General features: G+C 38.6%; 1 protein-coding gene across 2 annotated transcripts; it reads left to right on the top strand.

The window, feature by feature from the left end:
- Window positions 1-3,448: 3,448 nt before the first annotated feature.
- ZNF25 (zinc finger protein 25) lies at window positions 3,449-23,323 on the top strand. Of its 2 annotated transcripts, none has more exons than XM_082854718.1 (6): window positions 3,449-3,548; window positions 5,838-5,951; window positions 16,799-16,925; window positions 17,224-17,319; window positions 19,339-19,402; window positions 19,897-23,323. In XM_082854718.1, exons 2-6 carry the CDS (start codon window positions 5,937-5,939, stop codon window positions 20,954-20,956), a joined length of 1,362 nt encoding a protein of 453 aa, XP_082710844.1. In that variant the 5' UTR covers window positions 3,449-3,548; window positions 5,838-5,936; the 3' UTR covers window positions 20,957-23,323. The 2 variants fall into 2 exon arrangements, with proteins under 2 accessions (XP_082710844.1, XP_082710845.1); XM_082854719.1 differs by lacking the exon at window positions 3,449-3,548 and adding an exon at window positions 5,193-5,730.
- The last annotated feature ends 624 nt before the right edge of the window (window positions 23,324-23,947 follow it).

Below are 23,947 nucleotides of genomic sequence, written 5' to 3'. Positions count from 1 at the left end.
ACTAAATGCCCATCAGATTTTCAAGCTACCAATCTACAGCTCCATAATCAATAACCCCTGCCCCAGTCTAGTCAGTTCTTTGTCTCATTGAACTGTCCACTCTTCACAACAAGCTGAAAATGTGTTCTCTCACTCAGCCTTGGCTCTATTTAGTATCTAGAAAAAAAAGTCATAATGATACTATTACTCCAAATCTCCACAAATGCCATCTCAAATCTTCCTACTTTCTAAACTTTCAAAAGTTACATTTACTCTAAATCTAAAAGTAGTTCCTGTCTAGACCACATGAATAGCATCATTCTACAAATTTATTCTACTGTCATTTCCTGGGACCAGTCAAATAGAAATCACTTGGATAAGTGGTATGAAGAAAATAAAATTGGGGAAAATTCTAGGTGGGGTTTTAGTTAAGGCAGTACATTTGAAAGGAAATGAAATTTGAAATACTGTAGACAAAATAGTGTCTCATGTTTGTTTTAATATTTGATTTCTAGTGATGTTACATATTTTTCATATACTTAGTGACTAGTTGTACTTTCTTTTTTGGTATTTACTTAAAAATTTTGGGGGGCTGCATTGGGTCTTAGTTGTGGTAGGTGGGATCTTTCATTGCGGTATGTGGACTTCTCTCTAGTTGTGGCGCACGGGTTCCAGAGTGCATGGGTTCTGTAGTTGCGGCACACAGGCTCTCTAGTTGTGATGCATGGGCTCAGTAGTTATGGCACTTGGGCTTAGTTGCCCTGTGGCATGTGAGATCATAGTTCCCCGACCAGGGATTGAACCCGTGTCCCCTGCACTGGAAGGCAGATTCATAACCACTGGACCCTCCAGGGAAGTCCCTGTACTTTCTCTTTTATAATTACATTTCAATATTTCTAAGACATGCATTTTTTCTCGTATTTTAACAGCTCTGAAATTGGATCTTGTAATGCATCTTAAAGTAAATGGTATGTCATAGTTTAATTGTCCATATATTTTCTTTTGCAATAGTAAATAGAATATTGAGGCATCTGGCAGTCCACTGCATTGTAGATTGAATGAAAAGCTGCAGCAGGATATTCTTTTTCTATTTTTATTGCATGTTAGATGTTCATCTTTCAACTGATTTGTAAGAGCAGTTTATCAAGAGTGTGAAATCTGTGTCTTGTAATTATTAAATATATTTTCTCAGTTTGTGTTTTAACTTTCTGTTATATCCTTTCTGGTTTCTGCCTTTTGTTTCATGCTATATCAAATTATGTTCTTTAAAATCTTTTATTTATATTCTAGGTAATTGATGGTTTACTTTTTAAATTTACATGCTGAATTCATGTACCATTAACCTTATTTTCTCAAATCATTAACTGAACATTCCAAACTATCTCCATTGTTTGAAATAACAATTAAAAAATAAATTTATGTATTCATTTATTTTTGGGTGCGTTGGGTCTTCGTTACTGCATGCGGGCTTTTCTCTAGTTGCGGCCAGCGGGGGCTACTCTTCATTGTGGTGCACGGGCTTCTCATTGCGGTGACTTCTCTTGTTGCAGAGCAGAGGCTCTAGGCACGCAGGCTTCAGTAGTTGTGGCTCGCAGGCTTCAGTAGTTGTGGCTCGCAGGCTCTAGAGCGCAGGCTCAGTAGTTGTGGCGCACAGGCTTAGTTGCTCTGCATGTGGGATCTTCCCGGACCAGGGCTCGAAACTGTGTCCCCTGCATTGGCAGGCGAATTCTCAACCACTGCTCCACCAGGGAAGCCCTGAAATAACTATTTTAACATATACTCAATTCTTATGTATTTGGATCTGTTTCCGTTCTTCTTTGAAGCCAGCACCAAACTTTTAAATTATGTTTATAATAATATGCATTTCCAATAAAATTTCCTCCCTATTCTCTGAGGTTATATATTTCCTGATGAAGTTTAAAATTATTTGTCAAGGAAAACAAAACCAAACTCTCAGAAAAAAATTGTCATTTTGATTTAAATTGTTAAGTTTTATAGTTTCCTGTAAGAGTAAATATAAATATTTAAAAATTGAATTTTCCCTGGTTCAAAAAGGGGAAAAGATTTTCCTCCTCTCTTTTCTTAGAGCATTTCCTTGAGAAAACTTGTAACTGAAATCCTTTTTTCTGTCCCTTTGAGATGCATGCAAATGTTTTTAAAAAGTAAATAAACCTCTTGTTAGTTTTACAACCCAGGATTATCTTTGTTAAAGGCCTTGGAGCTATGTCTTTGAAATGTAAATAAACATCAAGGAAGATAGCACCCCATCTCCCTGTGTCTGTGGTAAACTCCTAGGCTTTTGGCTACAAGTTGTAGCTACTTGCTTGTCATAGAGATGCAAGAAGCTTTACTTTTCATTTGGATAAAGGCAATTAACTAATAGAAATGGCCACCCCAATTACCGTGTGAATTTAGGATGAACAGTGTGTAGTAAATGGTGTTGTCAAGTTCTCTTAGTACATAGAAAGGGTTGTATCTGCCTGGCTACATAAAAGTGTGATATTTCTGTCTGCAAACTCATTAGCAGATTGCCTGGAATGCGCATTGCAGTCTAGTTTAATGCTTAGTTCATTAATAAAATAATTAAAAATAATTAATACTTTTTTCTTTCTCCATTTCTGGAGAGGATTTTGTGGGTTGGCAAGAGACTATTTTTAATCATTTCCCCAACACCTCCTACCCAGGATATTGGTGTGTGTGTGTGTGTGTGTGTGTGTGTGTGTATACAGCTATGCACACATGCGCACACATTATTCAGATATGTATATATATTTTCTCTATATGGATTCCACGTTTTTTAAGTTAATTTTATTATAAAAATTTAGTATTTTGTAATTACTTTGAGAGGAGACATTTCTATTGTTGGCCCAGAGTAAACTGATGTCATAAAGTTAGATCAGAAAATCAGCATACATTCAGTATATATTCCTTAGTGAAGTGATAGTCAAAATATACCATTAGCGTAAAATTTGAGTAAAAATCTCAGAAGAGTGTGCACCTAACATTAAGCGAGGTTTTTTCCTTTTGTAAAGTGGGATGTGTGCGACTCGTCTTCTGTTTTAGCTTATTCATGTTTTCATCACGTTTCATGTGTCATTTCCATAATTCTGAAAGCTAATACTCCTAAAATAAAGTCAGCTGTTACAGGGTGTTATTCTTTGAATGTACTACTGTACTTAGTTCCGAGTACTACCTTTCGATTACTATCGATATTCATCGCACTACCTCAAGGTAGCTTCCTGCTTTCAAGCGGGTGGCCAGTTCTAATCCGTTACCGCTGCGAGTGAGGAAAGGACCGGGCCAGCAGAAAACACTCGGACCGCGGGAAGAAGCCGACCCTCGTGACGTCATCCGAAGTGGAGGCGCCGGGAGGCTCCCGGGACGCGCAGTGCCTGCGTGGGGCGCGGGAGTGTTCCGCGCATGAGCAATTCCACCTCCCCGCAGCAGCAGCCATTCTCCGTCTCGCTCCGCGGCGGGGAGAGGACTCAGGCGCCTCCAGTCTGCTCGGCGCCGCGGAGGGCGGGGCCTGGAACCTGCGCGAGCCGGGAGCTGAGGCCGAGCCCCTGCAGGTGTGTCGGAGGCTTCGGTGCGGGCGCTAGGCCGGGGGCGGGGGGAAGCCGGTCTCCACGGCCGCGCCGAGTCGGAGACCCTGGCAGCCGCCGCCCCCCACCCCCACTCTGAGCGCCGGACTGGCCTCCGAGGACTGGGGAAGAGGCCAGGCAGGGAGCCTGGCGGGGAGGCTGGCTGTCCGCAGTGCGGTTCCTCCCCAGAAGCCTTGTTTCTCGACCTGCGTGAAAGGGGCGGCTGGAGGAGGCCTGGGGCGCCGGGCTTATAGCGGGACGTACGCGCGCGAGAACAGCCGTTTGTGACGTGGATGCCAAACCCGTCACGTCGGCGCTGGCGCGTGGGCGGCGCAGGCTGTTGGAGACGTGGGTTGTAAAGCCTGAGGGGCCCGGGCTTAAGGCCAGCGCCCGCCGGTAAATGGGCAGGTTAATCTGGGTACGACTCGGATACTCATCTGTAAAATTATAATAGCCTTTAGGGTCGTTTTTTGTATTGAATAGGGTAGTGTATATAAAGTACGTTAAGGATTCAATAAAGGTGAGCTGCTTTTCTCATTAAAAGGTATGCTGTTCTTTTCATTATTGGCTCATTTAATCATCTTAATCATCATAACCATCCTTTGAACCCGTATTTACCACCTCCATTTTAATAAATACAAGTACCGAAGGTTCAGAGAGATAACTGGCTTAGCCATCATTAGCAGGGATTTGTTTTACTCTGTATCTCATGCTGTTTTCCACCCTAAAATCCACAGGCTTGGGTTGTATTTAATCCAGTGATTGTCCCTGAGCACCACCAGAGTAGAGTGTAGTGGACCTAATCGTACAATGTAGTATTCTATTTTCAAAAATTTTTGAGGCTTCCTTAAAACTCCTGTGTAAAAGGTTAATTAAGGCCCTTCCTGCATTCTCTAACCTGTCTCGATACCCAGACGACTGTTACACATGTGAATTTAAACCATAGTTGAAACCCTGAATTTTAAGTTTTACTGGAGGAGCTGAGAATCCTATCCAGGCCAGAGGGGAAATGGGACAGACTTTTTTAAAGATGAAAACAGCGATTTCATCCATGCTCCAAATTATGAAGGTGATATCATAATGCCTCTTATTGGATGGTGTATCTAGGCTTTAGTAAGTAGGCATCATGTAAGCACCAGGGAAGTGGTTTCTTCTGCATATGAGAAGGACCTCGGCATTTGGCACCTTTTGCTCCCCACGTGAAGTGCTTATTTTGGGATTATGGTGCCAAATTGTTATTTTAGAAGTTATATTTGTGTTAGTGTCAACAGTTTAGATGGCCATGTCAGAATTCATCAAGGCCTAATTACATTTTACTCTAGGCCCCAGCCCAGGGTTGGAGGGGACAGTGAATTCTGGGGTTCTGTTGGATTTGTGGTACTGAATGAAGACTTACAGAATCAGAATAGTACATGATTGTTTAAAATTACCTAATTCCTTCTCATGTTAAAGATAATAGCATAAGTGGGAAGCAGCCACATAGCACAGGGAGATCAGCTCGGTGCTTTGTGACCACCTAGAGGGGTGGGATAGGGAGGGTGGGAGGGAGATACAAGAGGGAAGAGATATGGACATATATGTATATGTATAGCTGATTCACTTTGTTGTACAACAGAAACTAACACACCATTGTAAAGCAATTATACTCCAATAAATATGTTAAAAAAAGATAATAACATAGAAACTAAGATAGTCACTATGTTTGTTAATAGCAGAGCTTAGCATAGAACTGAAGCCTCCCTGTCACTGTACCATATTTTAGTCAAAATAGGGTTTTTGGAGAAGTGATTCTGGAGAAACTGAAATTTAGAGAGATGAAACATCTTATTTTCGAGAGCTCTGAAGACTTTCTAACCTTGTGGGGTTTATAGTATCAATAGGAAAAATTGTTATGACATGTAACTTAAAAGATTTTCCATATCAATAGATGTTTCTCTTGATCATTTGTGATGTCACATCATTTGTGATGTCAGCATAGGGTTCCATACTTTGGATATATATTATATACCTTGCTTAACTAATCTGCTATTATTGGACATTTAAGTTTTATATTCTTTTGTGTTATTTAGTAATGGACATATAATTTTCAAAACAGCCAATAGGAAAGGAATGTTTAGATTCAAAAATGTCCCAGATTCATCAAGATTATATGAGAGTCACCAGTGGACAGGTGGGTACTCCTTTCTCATGGTCCTTCCTATTCCTTCTCATGTCTCAAAGAGACATTTTCCCAGATATTTATCTTTTACTAAAATGTTGTATGTAAATTTCTCACAGGTGATTCCTGACTGCAAGATAAGGTCTCTTATGACTTCTGTCTTCCAACTTTCCCTGTTCTGACTTCATAGTTTCTATACTTTCCAATAGCAGCAGAAAATGAACAAGTTCCGGGTGAGTCATTTATTTACCTCTTAACTTTATTTCACTCTGTGTATGTGTGTTTTCAGTGAATTTTATGAAAGAGAGCCCATATATTAAGTTAGAAAAGTGGAAATCATTAAAAATCACCTTCAGGGAAAATACTGTTTGAATACAACAGCAGTTCCAAGGTGTAGTCTGGGAGCCCCAAGACCCTTTCCGAGGGTTTGTGAAGTCAAAACATAATACCAGGATGCAAATTGCCTTTTACACTGACGACATTAGCACTGATGGTGTAAAAGCAATAGATTGCTGCCTATCTGGCATACATCAGGATGATGACACCAATGACATTGTCTTCCTCTGCAGTAGTAAAAAAACTGCCACCTTTACTTAAGGATATCTTTGATGAAACAGTAAAAGTTAGTAATGTTATTAAATCTTGACCCTTGAGTACACATCTTTTTAATATTCAGTGGGATGAAATGGCAAGTTCACCTAAAGTACTTTTGCGGCATACTGAAGTATGATGGTTGGTTGTCTTGAGGAAAAGCATTTGTGTGATTGATTTGTGAGCTCACCTAGCCACTTTTTTTCATGGAATGTCATTTTTATGTGAAAGAGCAACTGGCAGACAAACTACGGTATTCACATGGTATTCAAACATTTTCTCAACAATGAGTGATGTGAGCCTGTCATTTCAAGGAAAATAACTTAGTATTTGTTGCTAATATTAAAAGTTGAGCTTTCAAGTGAAAATTAGAATGTTGGAAAACTTGTGAAGTTGACAAATGCTGATACTTAAAGACTTTTCTGATGAGATTGGTAAGGATATTAACAAATGTGATTCTTTAATATTAAATAATAAAATGTGTCAACACTTGAGTAATATTTCTGATGTATCTGCTCAGAGGCAAACTCAAGCAGTTTAAGAGGACAGAGTGTTAGAAGTGAGGAACAGGGAATAAGTTGGTTAGGGAATGCCACTCTAAAAGGTAATATTTGAGGAATATCTTGAATTAAATGAGAGACAGCCAGGTAGAAATCTGGAGGAAGAGCATACTACATAGAAGGAATAGCAAATGCATACACCCTGAGGCATGTTCCAGAAACAGTATTTAGGATACTGAAACTAGACAGAAGTGAACTTGGGGGAGAACAGTAAGAGGTAAGATCTAAGAGGTAGAAGGGAGTAGAATGTATATGACTTTGTAGGCTGTAGAAGACATGAATTTTGATTTTATTGGTTCATTAAATATTTAAAAAATCATACTTTATGCAAGTAATGTACATAATGTATATGTATAATTTAGGGAATACTGATTAAGTAACACCACTGTATCCCATATCTGGCTTAAGCAATGAAAATCACTAGTACTTTTGAAGCCCCTGTATGCCCTTCCTTACTCTCATCCCACCATTACCCAGAGAAAAGGAATCCTGAATTCTGTGGTAACCATTTCTTTGCTTTTTAAACTTAATTTTTAAAAACAAAATAGCATATTTAGCAATTAATTAAATGCCCAGCCCTTTGGTAAGCCCTTGACGTAGTTTATCTTACATAATTCTCACAGCCAACTTTTGAAGTGTTGTTATTATTACTATAACATAAATTTTCAGAGTGGACATTATTATTAATTAGAGATCATAGCCTTTAGGCCTGATGGTGGAAAGAAAGAGACTCTAGAAAAATTTAACCTATTCTACGGTTCTGCTTTGGTCAGTCTTGAACACATTTATACCTTATATATGAAAATTTCCTTATCCGGCATTTGTTCAGGTGTGGCACATGATGTTTTTCTTACCTTATGCTCTGTAATTAACTGCTGAGTGGTCAGTCTGGAACAAAAGAAATAACTAGTGAGCCTTTTTGTTTTTTGAAGTAGTTTTAAGTACAGTCATCACTACCTACTCTTGGAAAAATTTATTTTGTGCAGATAATTGGATTTTTTAAGGCATTTTGGCCAGATTAGAAAGTCTTTTTTATTCCTTCTTGCATCTCTCAAGTTCTGCTGCCATCAATTTCTGCTGTTTGAAAACATCCTTTATAGTTATTGTTTTTATTCTGCTTGCTTGTTGTTTTAGTGAGGGTCTGCTGGTGGAAAATTCTAAGTTTTCTTTATATGAAATATCCACGAAGAGCTTTTTCATTGTGTATAGAAATACTGGTTGACAGTTCTTACCTTTTAAAACACTGAAAAGCATTCATTGTCTTCTATTACTGGTACTATTGAAAATTCACCTGTTAACTTGTCACACCTTTGAAATAAATTTCTGTTTTGGGCTAGCTGCTTTTTAAGATATCTTTTATCCTAGTATGTTTATATCTATATTTCTTTTTATCCTAATTAGATTTACTGTACTTCCCTTGGGTTGAATATTTGAGTATTTTGTGTATTACACTGTATCTCCTTTATTGACTTTGAAGCTTTATTTTTGTGTGTTATTTTGCTTATTGCTGAATCTGGAGATTACAACATGCACCATTAAAATAATGGTGTCTTCAAATACTGTATTCATGAACAGTGTAATAAACTTTTATCAGTATAATTCTCTTTACAGCCTCCTCACCCTGTGGTCCTTGTCTTATATCTCACTTATACATATATTTTAACACCCAGTACTTGTTATTTTTGCTTTAAACAGTATTCATCTTTTAAAGAAACGTGTGTGTGTGTGTAAATAAAACTCTTCTGTGTTTATGTACATATCTGCTTTGGGAGCTCTTTATTCCTTCCTACAGGTCTGGGGTTCTCTCTGATATCTTTTCCCTTCAGCCTAAGCAACTCATTTTATTATTTCATGTATTATTTCAGCACTGACGGTGACAAATTTACTTGGCTGGTCTTTCTGAAAATCTCTTTATTTCACCTTGGTTTTTGAAGGACATTTTGCCGGATATAGAACTTTATCGAGAGTTTTCTTTGTATCTGCATTTTTAGGATGTCTTTGTCTTCTGGCTTCTGTTGTTTCTGATGAGAAGCTAGTCTTCATCTTACTGTTATCCACCTGAATATAATGTGTTCTTTTCCTCTGTGCTTAAGATTTTCATTTTATCTTTAGTTTTCAATAGTTAGACCATGATGCACACAGGCATGATTTGTTTTGCATTTATCCCTTTTGAAGGATGACAAAGATTTGTGGGTTGTTGCCTTTTTTTTTTTTAACATCTTCATTGGAGTATAATTGCTTTACAATGTTGTGTTAATTTCTGTTGTATAACAAAGTGAATCAGCTATACATAAACATATATCTCCATATCTCTTCCCTCTTGCTTGTCCCTCCCTCCCACCCTCCCTATCCCACCCCTCTAGGTGGTCACAAAGCACCAAGCTGATCTCCCTGTGCTATGCGGCTGCTTCCCACTAGCTATCTATTTTATGTTTGGTAGTGTATATATGTCCATGCCATTCTCTCACTTTGTCCCAGCTTACCCTTCCCCCTCCCCGTATCCTCAAGTCCATTCTCTAGTTGGTCTGCATCTTTATTCCCGTCTTGCTCCTAGGTTCTTCTGACCATTTTTTTCTTTTCTTTTTTTTTAGATTCCATATATATGCGTTAGCATACGGTATTTGTTTTTTTTTTCTGACTTACTTCAGTCTGTATGAGAGTCTCTAGGTCCATCCACCTCACTACAAATAACTCAGTTTCGTTCCCTTTTATGGCTGAGTAATATTCCATTGTATATATGTGCCACATCTTCTTTATCCATTCATCTGCTGATGGACACTTAGGTTGCTTCCATGTCCTGGCTGTTGGAAACAGAGCTGCAGTGAACATTTTGGTACATGACTCCTTTTGAATTACGGTTTTCTCAGGGTATATGCCCAGTAGGTTGTTGCCTTTTATCATTTTTTAAAATTCTTGGAACTCACTCTTCAGATAGTTTCTTTGCATCATTCTCTTTTTCTTTCTAAAATCCCAGTTACACAGTGTTGAAATATGTACATATTGTCCTAAATGTTCAGATGCTCTGTTCAGTTTGGGTTGTTTTTTGTGTGTGTGTCCTTTAGTTTGGATATTTCTGTTGAGCTGACTGTTTTCAAGTTCATGGCATCCTTCTTTTGCTCTGTCAGTTCTCTTCACTCATAAGCCTGTAGAATCCACTTCTGATATTGTATCATTCAGTTCTAAAAATTCCTGTTTTTTCTTTTGTTTTTCTTTCTCTGCTAAGATTTCGCATCATTTCATTTATATTCTCAATTTTTTTCACTAGGTCATTTAGTTTTATTTATTTAGTTTTAGGGTAATTACTTTAAAATCCTTATCTGCTAATCCCAACATCTAGGTTAATCTGTAGGTCTGTTTCAATAGGCTCCTTTCTTCAGTATGAATCAAAATTTTCTACTTCTTTGCATGTCTCCTATTTCTTTATTATTGCTAGACATTATATATAAAAGTACAGTAGGGATTGAAGTAAATAATACCTCCAGAAAAAGTCACGTCACTTCCTTTGTCTGCTCGCTAAGTCAGATATGTAGCTGAGATGGCCCTGGGCTTTAGTGAGGTACTGTTCACCACCAAGCTTCACATGATTGAGGGCAGTATCAAGGCTTTCCCTTCAGGGGGCTTGGGTTGTGAACACCACCAGAGCTCCACTGATGTGCTTTTAGCTTAGCCACCAGCTTTTCTTTTGGATGACTGAGGAGTTGCTGCCCTGTAGAGCTTTAAGCACCAGAGACATCTCTTCCTGCCCTGGTGCTCTGCTCCCAGCCTTTGGAGGGTTGTGGCCATGCACTCAGTAAAGGCCTGTGGGGGGAAAATGGTGAGTGTTTGTATTTCAGAGCATCCATATAAATTATGGAGCTTTCCTTTGGTTCCAGAAACTGCTTCCCCAACTTAAAATAAACTGACCACTTTGAGACATTTGATAGGAAGTAAAAAAGTTCTACAGAGGGGGCTTCCCTGGTGGCGCAGTGGTTGAGAGTCCGCCTGCCGATGCAGGGGACAAGGGTTCGTGCCCCGGTCCGGGAGGATCCCATATGCTGCGGAGTGGCTAGGCCCATGAGCCATGGCCGCTGAGCCTGTGCGTGCAGAGCCTGTGCTCCGCAACAGGAGAGGCCACAGCAGTGAGAGACCCGCATACCACCACCACCACCACAACAAAAAAAGTTCTACAAATACTAAGCTTATGTTTGGGGACCTCTTGAATATGAAACTCCTACTCAGTCACCAGGTAGTATCAAAAGGCAAGTTGGTGTTGACTTGCTTTGTGACCAGGGGTCTTAGGGATGCTAATACATCACACAAGACCATAAGCAAACATTAAAAGTTTGTTAAAAGTTGAACCAGTTTCCTCTCTTCCCTACTTGCCCCCAAGAATGAAATAAGTTGTGGTTTTCTGTTGTCTTTTGAAATATTTGTCTCTTCTGAATTTTATCTTTTGTTCACCTTTGGATTCTCAGATCTCTGATTTTAGAAAACACTAGGTTAGAGGCTTGTTCTCGTTAAGGTTAAGATCAACTTCTCCTTTGCTTCTCAGAATTTGTTTCTATTCAGAATTTCTTTCTTTATGCTTATTTTAGAGATGCTGGCTCTGAGCTGCTTTCTGCTCTACATTTTTGCCCTGGCTATGAAATTGGAAAATGCCCTGAAAATGCTAACCAGAGGTATAAGACTCATCATAATTAATTTCACTTTTTTCTTGGATCTTTACCTCTCAAATTCTAGTGCTTAAGTTAATATTTGATGCTTTTGTATAGCTATTTTTAGTGTTTTGTTGTTTTCTTTTATTTATTTTTCTTTTTTAAAATTAAAGTACAGTTGACTTATTTTTAATTGTAGTAAAATACACATAACAAAATTTACCATCATAACCAATTTTAAATGTATAGCTCTGTGGCATTAAGTACATTCACATTGTTGTGCAACCATTACCACCATCCATCTCCAGAACTCTTTTCATCATCCTACACTGAAACTCCGCACAAATTAAACACTAACTCCCCAGTCCCCCCATACGTTGGGAGCCACCATTCTACTCATTTGTTCCAGCACTAGTTTTTTGAAAAGACTATCCTTAATCCACTGAGTTTCTTTTGAACCTTTGTCAAAATTATATGTGTGGTTCTATTACTAGATACTGTTTTTGTTCCAATGATCTGTGTGTTTATCCTTTTGCTAGTAACACAATTAATATAGCTTTGTAATAAGTCTTGAAATCAGGTAGTGGATTTGCTGATATTTTGTTGAGGATTTTTGTACTTATAACCATGAAAGATATTGGTTGGTAGTCACTATGGTGGTAAATGTTTAATCAGATTTTGGGGACTGGGAGAGAAATCTGGTTTGTACTGTTTACCAATTTCTATGGTATAAATACCCCTGCCAGGGCTAATTTCAAGCTACAAAATGATGTTAATCAATTGCCCAAAATTTGACAATCAGCACTCTTGATCTGGTACAAACAGGTGCAAGCCACCACTGTAGTTTTCTTTTCTGATAATCCTTTTGTTAGGTTTGGGTATCAGGGTAACGTCGGCTTCATAAAATGAGTTGAGAACGGTTCTCTCCTCTTTGTTTTATGGAAGAGATTGCATATAATTGGTATTGTTTCTGCCTTAAATGTTTGGTGGAATTCATCGAGACCTGAAGATTTCTTTGTTAGAAGGTTTTGTTGGTTTAAATGAAGTGAAATTCACATAATATTGACCATTTTAAAACGTACAGTTAGGTGACATTTAGCACATCCACAATGTTGTGGGACCACTACAACATATAGTTCCAAAACATTTTTGCCATCCCCAAAGAAAACCCCATTCCCATTAAGCAATCATTACCTAGTCCCTCTCCCTTTAGCCTCTGGCAATTACCAATCTATTTTCCGTCTCTGTGCATTTACTTATTCTGGATATTTCATATAAGTGGAATCATATAATATGTACCTTTTCTGTTTGGCTTCTTTCACTTAGCATAATGTTTTCCAAGTTCATTCACCCTATACCATGTATCAATACTTCATTTTTATGACAAAATAATATTCCATTGTATGTTTATACCACAATTGTTTATCTGTTCATCCACTGATGGGCATTTGGGTGGTTTTCACTTTTTGGCTGTTGTGAATAGTGCCGCTATGAACTTTTGTGTACAAGTATGCTGGGTTGTATGGTATTTGTATGTTTAACTTGCTGAGCAACTGCCAAACTTTTCCACAGCAGCTGTACCATTTTACATTCCCACAAGCAATATATAAGGGTTACAGTTTCTCCACAACCTCTCCATCACCTGTTATTTTCTGTTGTTTTTTTTTTTTAAAAAAAACCCATCATAGTAAATATGAAGTGGTATAATTGTGGTTTTGATTTGAATTTCCCCTAAGGACTAATGATGCTGAGCATCTTTTCATGTGCTCATTTGTATAACTTAAAGAAATGTCTGTTCAATTTCTTTGCCCATTTTCTGGCTGGGCTATCTTTTCTGTTATTGAATTGTAAGTTTATTTTATATATTCTGGATAATAACACCTTTATCAGATACGTGATTTGCAAATATTATATTACATTCTGTGAGTTGTCGTTTTCCTATTTTGGTAATATCCTATGATGCATACAAGTTATATATATATATATATAAAATTTCCTTGGCTGCCACGCCACATGGCATGTGGGATCTTAGGTCCCTGACCAGGGATCAAACCTGCGCCCCTTGCATTGGAAGCGTGGATTCTTTACCGCTGCACCGCCAGGGAAGTCCCCATAAAAATTTTAAAGTTTGATAAAGTCAGCTTATTTTTCTTTTACTGCTTGTACTTTTGGTGTCATATCTAGAATCCATTGCCAAATTCAAGGTAAGGAAATTTATTCCTATGTTTTCTTTTGAGTTTTATAGTTTTAGCTCTTAATATTTAGGTCAGTGATCTATTTCGAGTTAATTTTTTTTTATATGGGGTGAAGTAGAGGTCAGGTTTCGTTCTTATGCATGTGGACATTTGGTTGTCGCAGTGCCATTTGTTGAAGAAACTATTCTTTCTCCATTGAATGGTCTTGTCTTCCTTGTTGAAAATCAGATGGCCATAGATGTATGGTTTTATTTCTAGACTCATTTCTATCCCATTGCACAATAATATGTCTATCTTTATGCCAATCACACTGTTTTGATACTGTAGCTTTATAGTAAGATTTGAAATAAGTGTGAGTCCTCCAACTTTGTTTCTTTCCCAATTTTGTTTTGGCTATTAGGGACTTCTTGCAATTCCATATGAATTTGCGGATTGGCTTTTCCATTTCTGTGCAGAAGTCATTGGGATTTTATTAGGGATTGCACTGAACTTGTAGATTCCTTGGAGTAGTACTGTCACTTGAACTATATTAAATCTTATAGTCTATGAACATAGAATGTCATTTCTTTTATTTAGGTCTTCTTTAATACTTGAGCAATGTTTTGTAGTTTTCAGTGTATAAGTCTTACACCTCCTTGAGTAAATGTATCCCTAGGTATTTTATTCTTTTTGGTGCTACATTAAATGGAATTGTCTTAATTTCTCTTTTGGATTTTCATTACTGGTATATAGAAACACAACCAATTTTTGTGGGTTGATCTTATAATTCTGCAACATGCCGACTTTGTTTATGAGCTCTATTAGTTTTCGTTTTTGTGGATTCTTTGGGATATTCTATATGTAGATTAATGTAATCTGCAAATAGAGATAGTTTTTTTTTTTTCCTTTCCAGTTTGGGTACCTTTATATCCTTTTCTTGTAAAACTGCTCTGGCTAGAACTTCCAGTACAGTGTGGATTAGAAGTGGCAGAAGCAGGCATCCTTGACTTGTTCCTGGTCATAAGGAGAAAGTTTTCAGTCTTTCACTACTGAGTATGCTATTACCTGGGGTAGAGGTGGATTAAAAATGTTGTTTATCATTTTGAGGAATTTCCTTCTATTTCTAGTTTACTGAGTGTTTTTATCATGAAAGAGTGTTGAAGTTTGTCAAACACTTTTTGTGCGTCAATTAAAATGATCTTCTACTTTTTCCCCTTTGCTCTATTACTGTAATTGATTGACTTTTGTATGTTGAACCACTCTTGCATTCCTGGGATAAATCACACAAGGTCATGGTATAGATTATAATCTATTTTTTTTTTATTTTGTTGGATTTGATTTACTAGTAATATGTTAAAGGTTTTCGTTTTTATATTCATAAAAGATATTTTAACTCTCTATAGGGTAGAATGCTTATCTCCACTTCATTTAATTCTTTTTCTGAGGTTTTGTCTTGTTCTTTTGTTTGGAACATATTCCTCTGTCTCCTCATTTTGCCTAATCCTGTTTTTATTTCCATGCATTTGGTAGGTTGGTTACATTTCTCAATCTTAGAGAAGTAATCGTATGTAGGAGATGTCCTCTGAGGCCCAGCAGTATATTCCCCTCTGATCACCAGAGCTATAAGCTCTACTGGTTCCCTATATGTGGGCTACATGAATCCTTCCTTGTTGTGGGGCCGACTGTTGTGGGCACACTGGTAGGCAGGGCTGACCCTCAGCCCTGTTGGATGCCAGGCCCTGCCTCATCCAGTGGCTCCTGGCCCACTGTTGGGAGGGGCTGGGTCCCTGCCTGGCTAGCTGCACAGCCTGTGAGGTGCCTGGAATGGGACCCAACGTGGCTGGCTGCATGGCCTGAAGTGTCCTGGGATTGGTGATGACCCATTGGTGGGCATGGAAGCCTCCAGCACTAATAGGCTAGAGGAAGGACTCCAGAATGGTCCCTATTAGCACCAGTGTCCTCATGGTAGAACAAGCTCCCAAAATGGCTGCTGCCAGTGTCTATGTCTCCAGGGGGAGTTCCAGTTGCCTCCTCCCTCTCCAGGAGGCTCTCCAAGGTCAGCAAGTGGGTCTGAGGTAGGCTCCTTTCAAATTACTCCCTCTGCACTGTGACTTGGAACGTGTCAGATTTTTGCATGCACCCTTTAAGAGTGGAGTCTCTGTTTTCTACAGTCCTCTGGCTCTCAAGCCGCACTGGCCTTCAAAGCCAGACGTTCTGGGGGTTCGTCTTCCTGGTGCAGGACCCCCCAGGCAGGGGAGCCCAATGTGGGGCTCGGACCCCTTACTCCTTGGGGACAACCTCTACAATTTTGGTTATCCTCCTATCTGTGGGTCACCTACATGGGCGTGTGGGTCTTGACTATACTGTGTCTCTTCCCCTCCTACCCATGTCACTGTGGTTCCTTCTTTGTATCTTTAGTTGTGGGGAATATTTTCTGCTACTCTTCAGATAATTTTCATAGATCGTTGCTCTGTGAATAGTTGTAATTTCAGTGTGCCTGTGGGAGGAGCTCAGCTCAGAGTCTTCCTTCTCCACCATCTTGGCCATCCTTTGTGACCATCTTTCATCTTGCACATACTTCTGTCATAGCAACTGCTATGCATATTGCATTTAAGAATTTAATCTTTGCCTCCCTGTCAGCATGTAAGCTCCTTGATGACAAGAACAGTTGCTTTCGGGGCTTCCCTGGTGGCGTGGTGGTTGGGAGTCCGCCTGCCGATGCAGGGGACACGGGTTCGTGCCCCGGTCCGGGAAGATCCCACATGCCGCAGAGCAGCTGGGCCCGTGAACCATGGCCGCTGAGCCTGCGTGTCCAGAGCCTGTGCTCCGCAACGGGAGAGGCCACAACGGTGAGAGGCCCACGTACCACAAAAAAAAAAAAAAAAAAAAAAAAAGAATAGTTGCTTTCATTCATCTCTGTATCTCTCGCAGAGTTCCAGGCATGGAGTGATATCTGAGTAAATATATACTGAACAAATATTTTATATATGTATAAAGCAGGGTGGCAGTATATCTAACTCTCCAGAATAAATACTATAGTTAGCACATTAACAGTTCACATGTCTTTTTGATGGTACTGTATTTTGATCGCTTCAGTTTTAACTGAAATACGTTGTTTCAGGGACCAGTAACATTCAAGGATGTTACTGTGGAATTCACCCAGGAGGAGTGGCAGTTGCTGGATGCTGCTCAGAGGACCCTGTATAGGGAAGTGATGCAGGAGAACTATCGTCACCTCATCTCAGTGGGTGAGGAAATCTTCCCTATCTGTAATCCCAGTAGTTTGCATTTCCTTTCTCAGTTACTGGAATTTGTTAAGTCCCCTATAGGGTTGAATATTAGCTTTGTTTTAGGGGTCAAAGTTGATGAATCCATTTTGGGTACCAGAAAAATATGTGTGTCCCCATGCACTCCACTGATACAATCTAAATTTGCCCAGCCTATGTGGAACCTTCCTTGTTCTGCTCCTAAACTGCACTTCTTTATCCTTCAGAGTTGCTGTATTCCAAGCAATTTGTATTGTTTTCTTTATCTTTCTGTTAATAGGTTATTGTGTGAATAAGCCAAATGCAGTCTTCAAGTTGAAGCAAGGAAAAGAGCCATGGATATTAGAAGTAGAATTTCCACGTCAAAAGTACCCTGGTAAGTTAGAAATTATAACCTGTGAGGAGGTTGGTGCCTTTGACTTTTGAAATTTTTTTTTTCAGGAATCTCTTTTTTAAATGCCCTGTACTTTTGGAAATGATTGAGGATACTTGATCTGCATATGTAAGCAATATAAATCACAATTCCAGTTTTCGTTCTCCATCTAAATTCCCTCTTTTGCTTGACATTTTTAAAATAGATTTACTTCTCTTCCCTATATACTAACTTTGACTTATACTTTCATTTTGTCTTTTTTCTAGAATTCCCAGTTACTCCTTGCCATTAAAGTATGCAACTATAATCTTAAAATCTGTCTTATAAATTTTGTCAAATGCCATTTTCCTCCTTTCATTAACAACAAAATGCCTTAGTTTTTTCAGCACCCATTTTAATTTCCTATTCTCTCTTTAAACTCTGAAATCAGTTTACAAATTATTATGCCTTTCATCGGTTATATTATTTTGGAGTTGATACAAAATACACCTAATTTTCTGTCAAGAACTAGTCTGGCGCTTTATTGCCTACTGCATCTTATTATTTATTTATGTATTTACTTTTGGCTGTGTTGGGTCTTGGTTGCTGCACGTGGGCTTTCTCTAGTTGCGGCGAGCGGGGGCTACTCTTGGTTGCAGTGCACAGGCTTCTCATTGTGGTGGCTTCTCTTGTTGCGGAGCACAGGCTTCTAGGCGTGCAGGCTTTAGTAGTTGTGGTTCACGGGCTCTAGAGCGCAGGCTTGGTAGTTGTGGTGCACAGGCTTAGTTGCTCCGTGGCATGTGGGATCTTCCCAGACCAGGGCTCGAACCTGTGTACCCTGCATTGGCAGGCGGATTCTTAACCACTGGGCCACCAGGGAAGCCCTGATTCTTATTTTTCCTTGTGGCCCCAAAACACATGCTAATTTTCATTTCATCTGCTCTCTTAAATGTCTTTCATATGTAAGATCTTATTTCATAAGTATCCAAGTTAACCTTGCACATGTCCTTATCAAACAACATTTTTTATGTTTTCCCCACAAATGCCATGAAATTCTAACCCCAAGCTTCTGCTCATAATCTTTCACTTTCTTTCAAGCATTTAAAGATGAATAAATATGAAGGCCCATAAAGATTTAGAACAATGTTGAATAATTACTCTTTAAAGATCAGGTAGCAAATTGAAGCAGACATGTGGGAGCTAAGATGTGAAAGCAGAATAAAACTACTGTTGAGTCATAGGTAACTCTCTTTTGGAGATGCAGTATTTGGTGGTCAGCATTGAAAATCTCTGGTGCTACAACTGGGAATTCGTTCTGTTATAAGGATGGCTTGCACTCTGCTTTTCTTTAATCTTTCCTTTTGGATGTATGTGTTTCTGGGTCTTCTGAACCAGCAAAAATTAAGCCAACTAGACAGAGCGGAATTTTCCTCTAAACATTAGGAAATGGATGTTTTGAGAAAGTCACTTTAGTGTTGACATCAAGATTATTGTATTATGGGTAAAGAGAAATAAAGTGGAAGTTTATAGTCTACTGATTACTAGGAATCCTAACACAGTAAACTAGGTTTGAGTGGGTAAAGACCTATACTTTAGCTCCTTCATCCAGTTTAATCTTTCCTCTGATATCTCCAGTGAACACAGTTGTCTACTAATTTTTATTTTCACCCTACTTACTATTCATTGTCCTTAATGGACTCACAGCATTCTCTGTGTCTCACATTCCTGTTCAGCAGCACTTTGAATGTCCTTTGTTCTCTGCTCCCTATTCTTTGTTTTTTTTTTTTTTGGCTTAACCTTCTCCAGGTTTTTAAGATCATATTTGTAGTGTCAAAGATACTTGGGTTTATAACCAGGTCCCTTCCCCTCTGCTATAGCAGTTTTTAGTGTTATTTATGTTTCTTCTAAACCACTGAGATAGAGGAAGTTTGCACTTGAGAGTTCCTTCATTTGAGGATATTGGCCTGAAGCCTAAGAATCCACCCTATGACCATAATAATGTGTTAAGATTTATACGGTATTAAATTTTGGATTCCTTTGTAGAAGACCTATGGAATACTCATGACCAAGGAGCAAGATACCAGGAAAGCCAAGCTAAAAATTCAAGGCAAGTTCAAGAATTCAATTTTGAGATTAGAAGCTTCGTAAGAAAGGGTCTTGATGGGGGTACTAGAAGTGAGAGAGCACTAGTTAATAATAAATGTGAAAAAACTAACACTGGAGAAAATTCCAAAGAACATAATCCAAATGGGAAAGCCTTGTTTCATAGTAGAGACCTTGTTTATAATTCAAGATCAGGAGATTACAACTTTGCAACAGTCTTTTGATTCTTCTTACTTACACGATAAGGGAGGCTTTATTACACAAAGTGGGGTTCAGGCAGTTAAGAGACCTATAATGCAAGTGAAATTCCTTCTACCAAATGTTAAGCCATAATGTATTTCAACATAGAATATTCACAATGGAGAAGCCCTATGAATCTAATGAATATTGGAAAAATCTCTAGAAATTGGTTCTCAGAGTTACTTGGAAAATATACACAGCAGACCAAAAAAAAAAAAAAAGCCTTACACATTAATGAATCTGGAAATTTCTCTTTAGGAATGGAGAACTCACAAAACATCAGAAAACTCATACCAATGAGAAATCCTATAAATGCAATGAATGTGGAAAGTCCTTCTGCCAGAAGTCTGTCCTCATAATACATGAGCATACTCATTCAAAGGACAAACCCAGTGAATGCGGGAAATCTGTCTCTCGGAATGGAGACCTCACAAGACAACAGAAAACTCCTACCAGAGAGAAGACCTATGAATGTAAAGAATGTAAGAAAACTTTCTACCACCTGTCATCTCTCAGTAGACATTTGAGAACTCATGCAGGAGAGAAACCCTATGAATGTAATCAGTGTGAGAAATCCTTCTACCAGAAGCCACACCTCATGGAACATCAGAAAACACACACAGGAGAGAAACCCTATGAATGTACTGAATGTGGGAAGTTCTTCTACGTTAAGGCATACCTCATGGTACATCAGAAAACACACACAGGGGAGAAACCATATGAATGTAAGGAATGTAGGAAATCCTTTTCCCAGAAATCACACCTTACAGTACATCAGAGAACACATACAGGGGAGAAACCCTATAAATGTAAGGAATGTGGGAAATTCTTCTCTAGAAATTCACACCTCAAAACTCATCAGAGAACTCACACGGGAGAGAAACCCTATGAATGTAGGGAATGTGGGAAATGCTTCTACCAGAAGTCAGCCCTAACAGTACATCAGCGAACTCACACAGGGGAGAAACCCTTTGAATGTAATAAATGTGGAAAAAACTTTTACTATAAATCAGACCTCACTAAACATCAGAGAAAACACACAGGGGAGAAGCCCTATGAATGTAATGAATGTGGTAAATCTTTCTCTGTGAATTCAGTCCTCAGATTACATCAAAGGACTCACACAGGAGAAAAACCCTATGAATGTAAAGAATGTGGGAAATCCTTCTCTCAGAAATCACACTTTGTCATACATCAGAGAAAACACACAGGAGAGAAACCCTATGAATGTCAGGAGTGTAAGGAAACTTTTTTCCAGAAATCAAAACTCACTGCACATCAGAAGACACACACAAAGGGAAAAGCTTATAAAGTATAAATTAGGAAGTTCTTCTGTCTGAATTTATCCTTCAGAATAATCAGATAATTTACATGAGACAAAAACCTTATGAAATATCAGTATGGGAAAATTTCAGCCACAGTCTTTCATCATGGAGAGAAAGTCTGTAAATATTTTAGGGAGAAATTTTTATATTTCAGACTTTTACTAAGTATCAGACAACTTAGATGGTAGAAACACTACAAATTGTAAAACATGAGGGAAACCTCTCTTTCAGAAGTCATACTTTATTGTACAGTATAGAAACCATATGAGATAAATCCTGTAAGTGAATGTAAGGAAATTTCTGTCAGGGTAGCCATCATTTAGACATCCAAAAGCTCACATGAGTGAGATTCCTGTCAGTATCCTGACCATTCAGAAATCTTTTTATATCAGTTGGACTTAGAATACTGTAAAAGAGGATAATCACAAAGACTGAAACACATATGGAAGGCTTTATCAAGAAATGATGTTTTGGTGAATGTCAGATCAGTGATAAAGTATAGAACCTTTATAAGTATTTAAATATGTGAAAGCTTTTTAACAAAAATTCCAAGAGAATCTGTACCTAGGGTAACACTTTTACTAGAAGCCATGTTGCAGAAATCTGATTACAAAGTTGTTGTTTTTCTTTTAAAGAAACCTGCAAATATCTAGATATATGGAGCTTCTTAAAAAGCACAAATAAATTGAATAACCAGGTGACATCATTAAACACATGTGAAGAGTCCTGTAGTATGTAGGACTTATGTGTGAATGTCAGTGTGCTACAGAATACAGATTGTGGATGTTTGATGTGCATGTGGACCCATCCATAACTGTACATAGGGAAATATGTAGCCTTATTTAGTTCAGTAACTTTTTTTTTTTGCGGTACACGGGCCTCTCACTGCTGTGGCCTCTCCCGTTGCGGAGCACAAGGCTCTGGACGTGCAGGCACCGCGGCCATGGCTCACATGCCTAGCCGCTCCGCGGCATGTGGGATCTTCCCGGACCAGGGCACAAACCCGTGTCCCCTGCATCGGCAGGCGGACTCTCAACCACTGCGCCACCAGGGAAGCCCTTAGTTCAGTAACTTTTATGTATATGAAGATATTATGTCTCAGCAGTGACTCTTGTTAATAAGAATGTGTATTTAAGTGTAATACTCTTAAAATTATAATGTATCTTTTCCTCCTATTTCTGAATGGATTTTACTGAACTAATCTTTCAGAAAGAAGCTAAAAATGTTTTTGTAAATTTTTCAACTCATGGTCAGCCAAATTTTACATTAGGGATACATTTATTTATAGGAAAAACCTAAGTTCATTTTAAAAAACAGCTGAAAACACCCTACACAATAAAAAAAATGCTATGTAAAGAAACGTCTGTCTTAGTGTTGTTTTAGCAGATTGCAGAGCTGTCTGAATTTGTATTTTGTATGAGAGTCCTAAACATTCTTCACTACCTTTTTCTTCCTGGTAGAAGCAACGTGATATAGAGGTTAAGAGTGTGGACTCTGGACTCCTACTGCCCAGGCTCAGTTTCCAGCATGAAGCATGCACTTAACCTCTCTGTGCCTCAGTTTCCTTTTCTATAAAAAAAGTGAAAATGTGTTAGGATTGTTGTGAGGTGTAAAAAGTTAATATTTTTAAAGCACTTAGAATAGTGTCTGAGACACAGGAAGAGCTATATGTTAGATACTATCATCGTTATAATTTGTATTTCTTGAAGTATTTTGCAAAATAAATAAAAGGTTGACTACCAGCATTCATCCCTCACTTCATTGCTGTAGTGCCTTGGTTTGGTTTGGTTGTACATTTTTCCACAAGTGATTCAGATCTCGCCCACCGCCTGCAACCTAAGAATGGTTTTACATTTCTGAATGGTAGAAAAATTAAAGAATATCTTGTGACACGTGAAAATTACATGATATTCAAACTTAAGTGTCTATAAATACAAATTTTATTACAACACTAATACAAAAACAAAGCAAAAAACATTTGTACCTGTTTTGCCTGTGGCTGCCTTCACATTACAGTAGCAGAGGTGAGTGTTATGCCTCACATGCCTAAGATGAGCCTAAGATAGTTACCATCTGGTGCTTTACAAATTTAAGTTTTCTTAGAGCTGAAAACATCACAGCCAATGTAAAGGTATACTTTTATATATGGTATGTTTCAGAAATGATGCATATAGCAATCTGTGGGTAGGTGGGTGTGTTTCCAATATATTATGTGCATTATATTTATATGTTACAAGACTAAGCATTAGAATTTATTTTCAAATGTGTTTTACCTGCTGGACTGTTGTAACATCAAAGCAAATTTCCTGATGGAATGTAGCAGTAAATTATGAAATAAACATTGTCTAAATTAAATTAATTGATCCCTACTCACAGTATTCCTGTATTTTCTTCCATGTCAGTGGCCAGTTTTCCCTGTATCATTTAAAAATATATATTTATTTATTTTGGCTGAGCCAAAATAAGCCAGGTCTTAGTTGTGGCATGCGGGCTTCTTAGTTGTGGCACACAGACTTCTTAGTCGCAGCATGCAGACTCTTAGTTGTGGCATGCGGGATCTAGTTCCCCGACCAGGGATCGAACCTGGGCCCCCTGCATTGGGAGTGCAGAGTCTTACCTACTGGACCACCAGGGAAGTCCCCCTGTATCATTTTTTAATTTTCTCACTATCTCATAATAAACTACATCTTTATGTTATACTTAACTAATGCAACCCAATAACAAAAGCAAAATAGAATACCCAACTCCACCAGCTACATTACTAGTAAAATTATTTTATTGCCCACGCTTCATAGAATTGTTAAATGCTGCTCCAATCTAAATTCTGCCATCTTGGACCAGTGCAGCCTGTGGTGGGGGCCTTGGAGGGCAGGGGACCCAGCCTGGGAGACCAGCAGGCTTCCTGGGCCTGAGTGGGCAGAGCAAATGCCTTTTGCTGCTGCTCTCCTGCTCCTCTGGTCCTGGAGGGCCCCTCCTGCCTGCCT

Source organism: Leucopleurus acutus (genome assembly GCF_964270905.1).
Source record: "Leucopleurus acutus genome assembly, chromosome: 14".
Classification (NCBI taxonomy): domain Eukaryota; kingdom Metazoa; phylum Chordata; class Mammalia; order Artiodactyla; family Delphinidae; genus Leucopleurus; species Leucopleurus acutus.
Note: the sequence above shows the minus strand (reverse complement) of the source record. Positions and strands in the feature narration are given on the sequence as shown.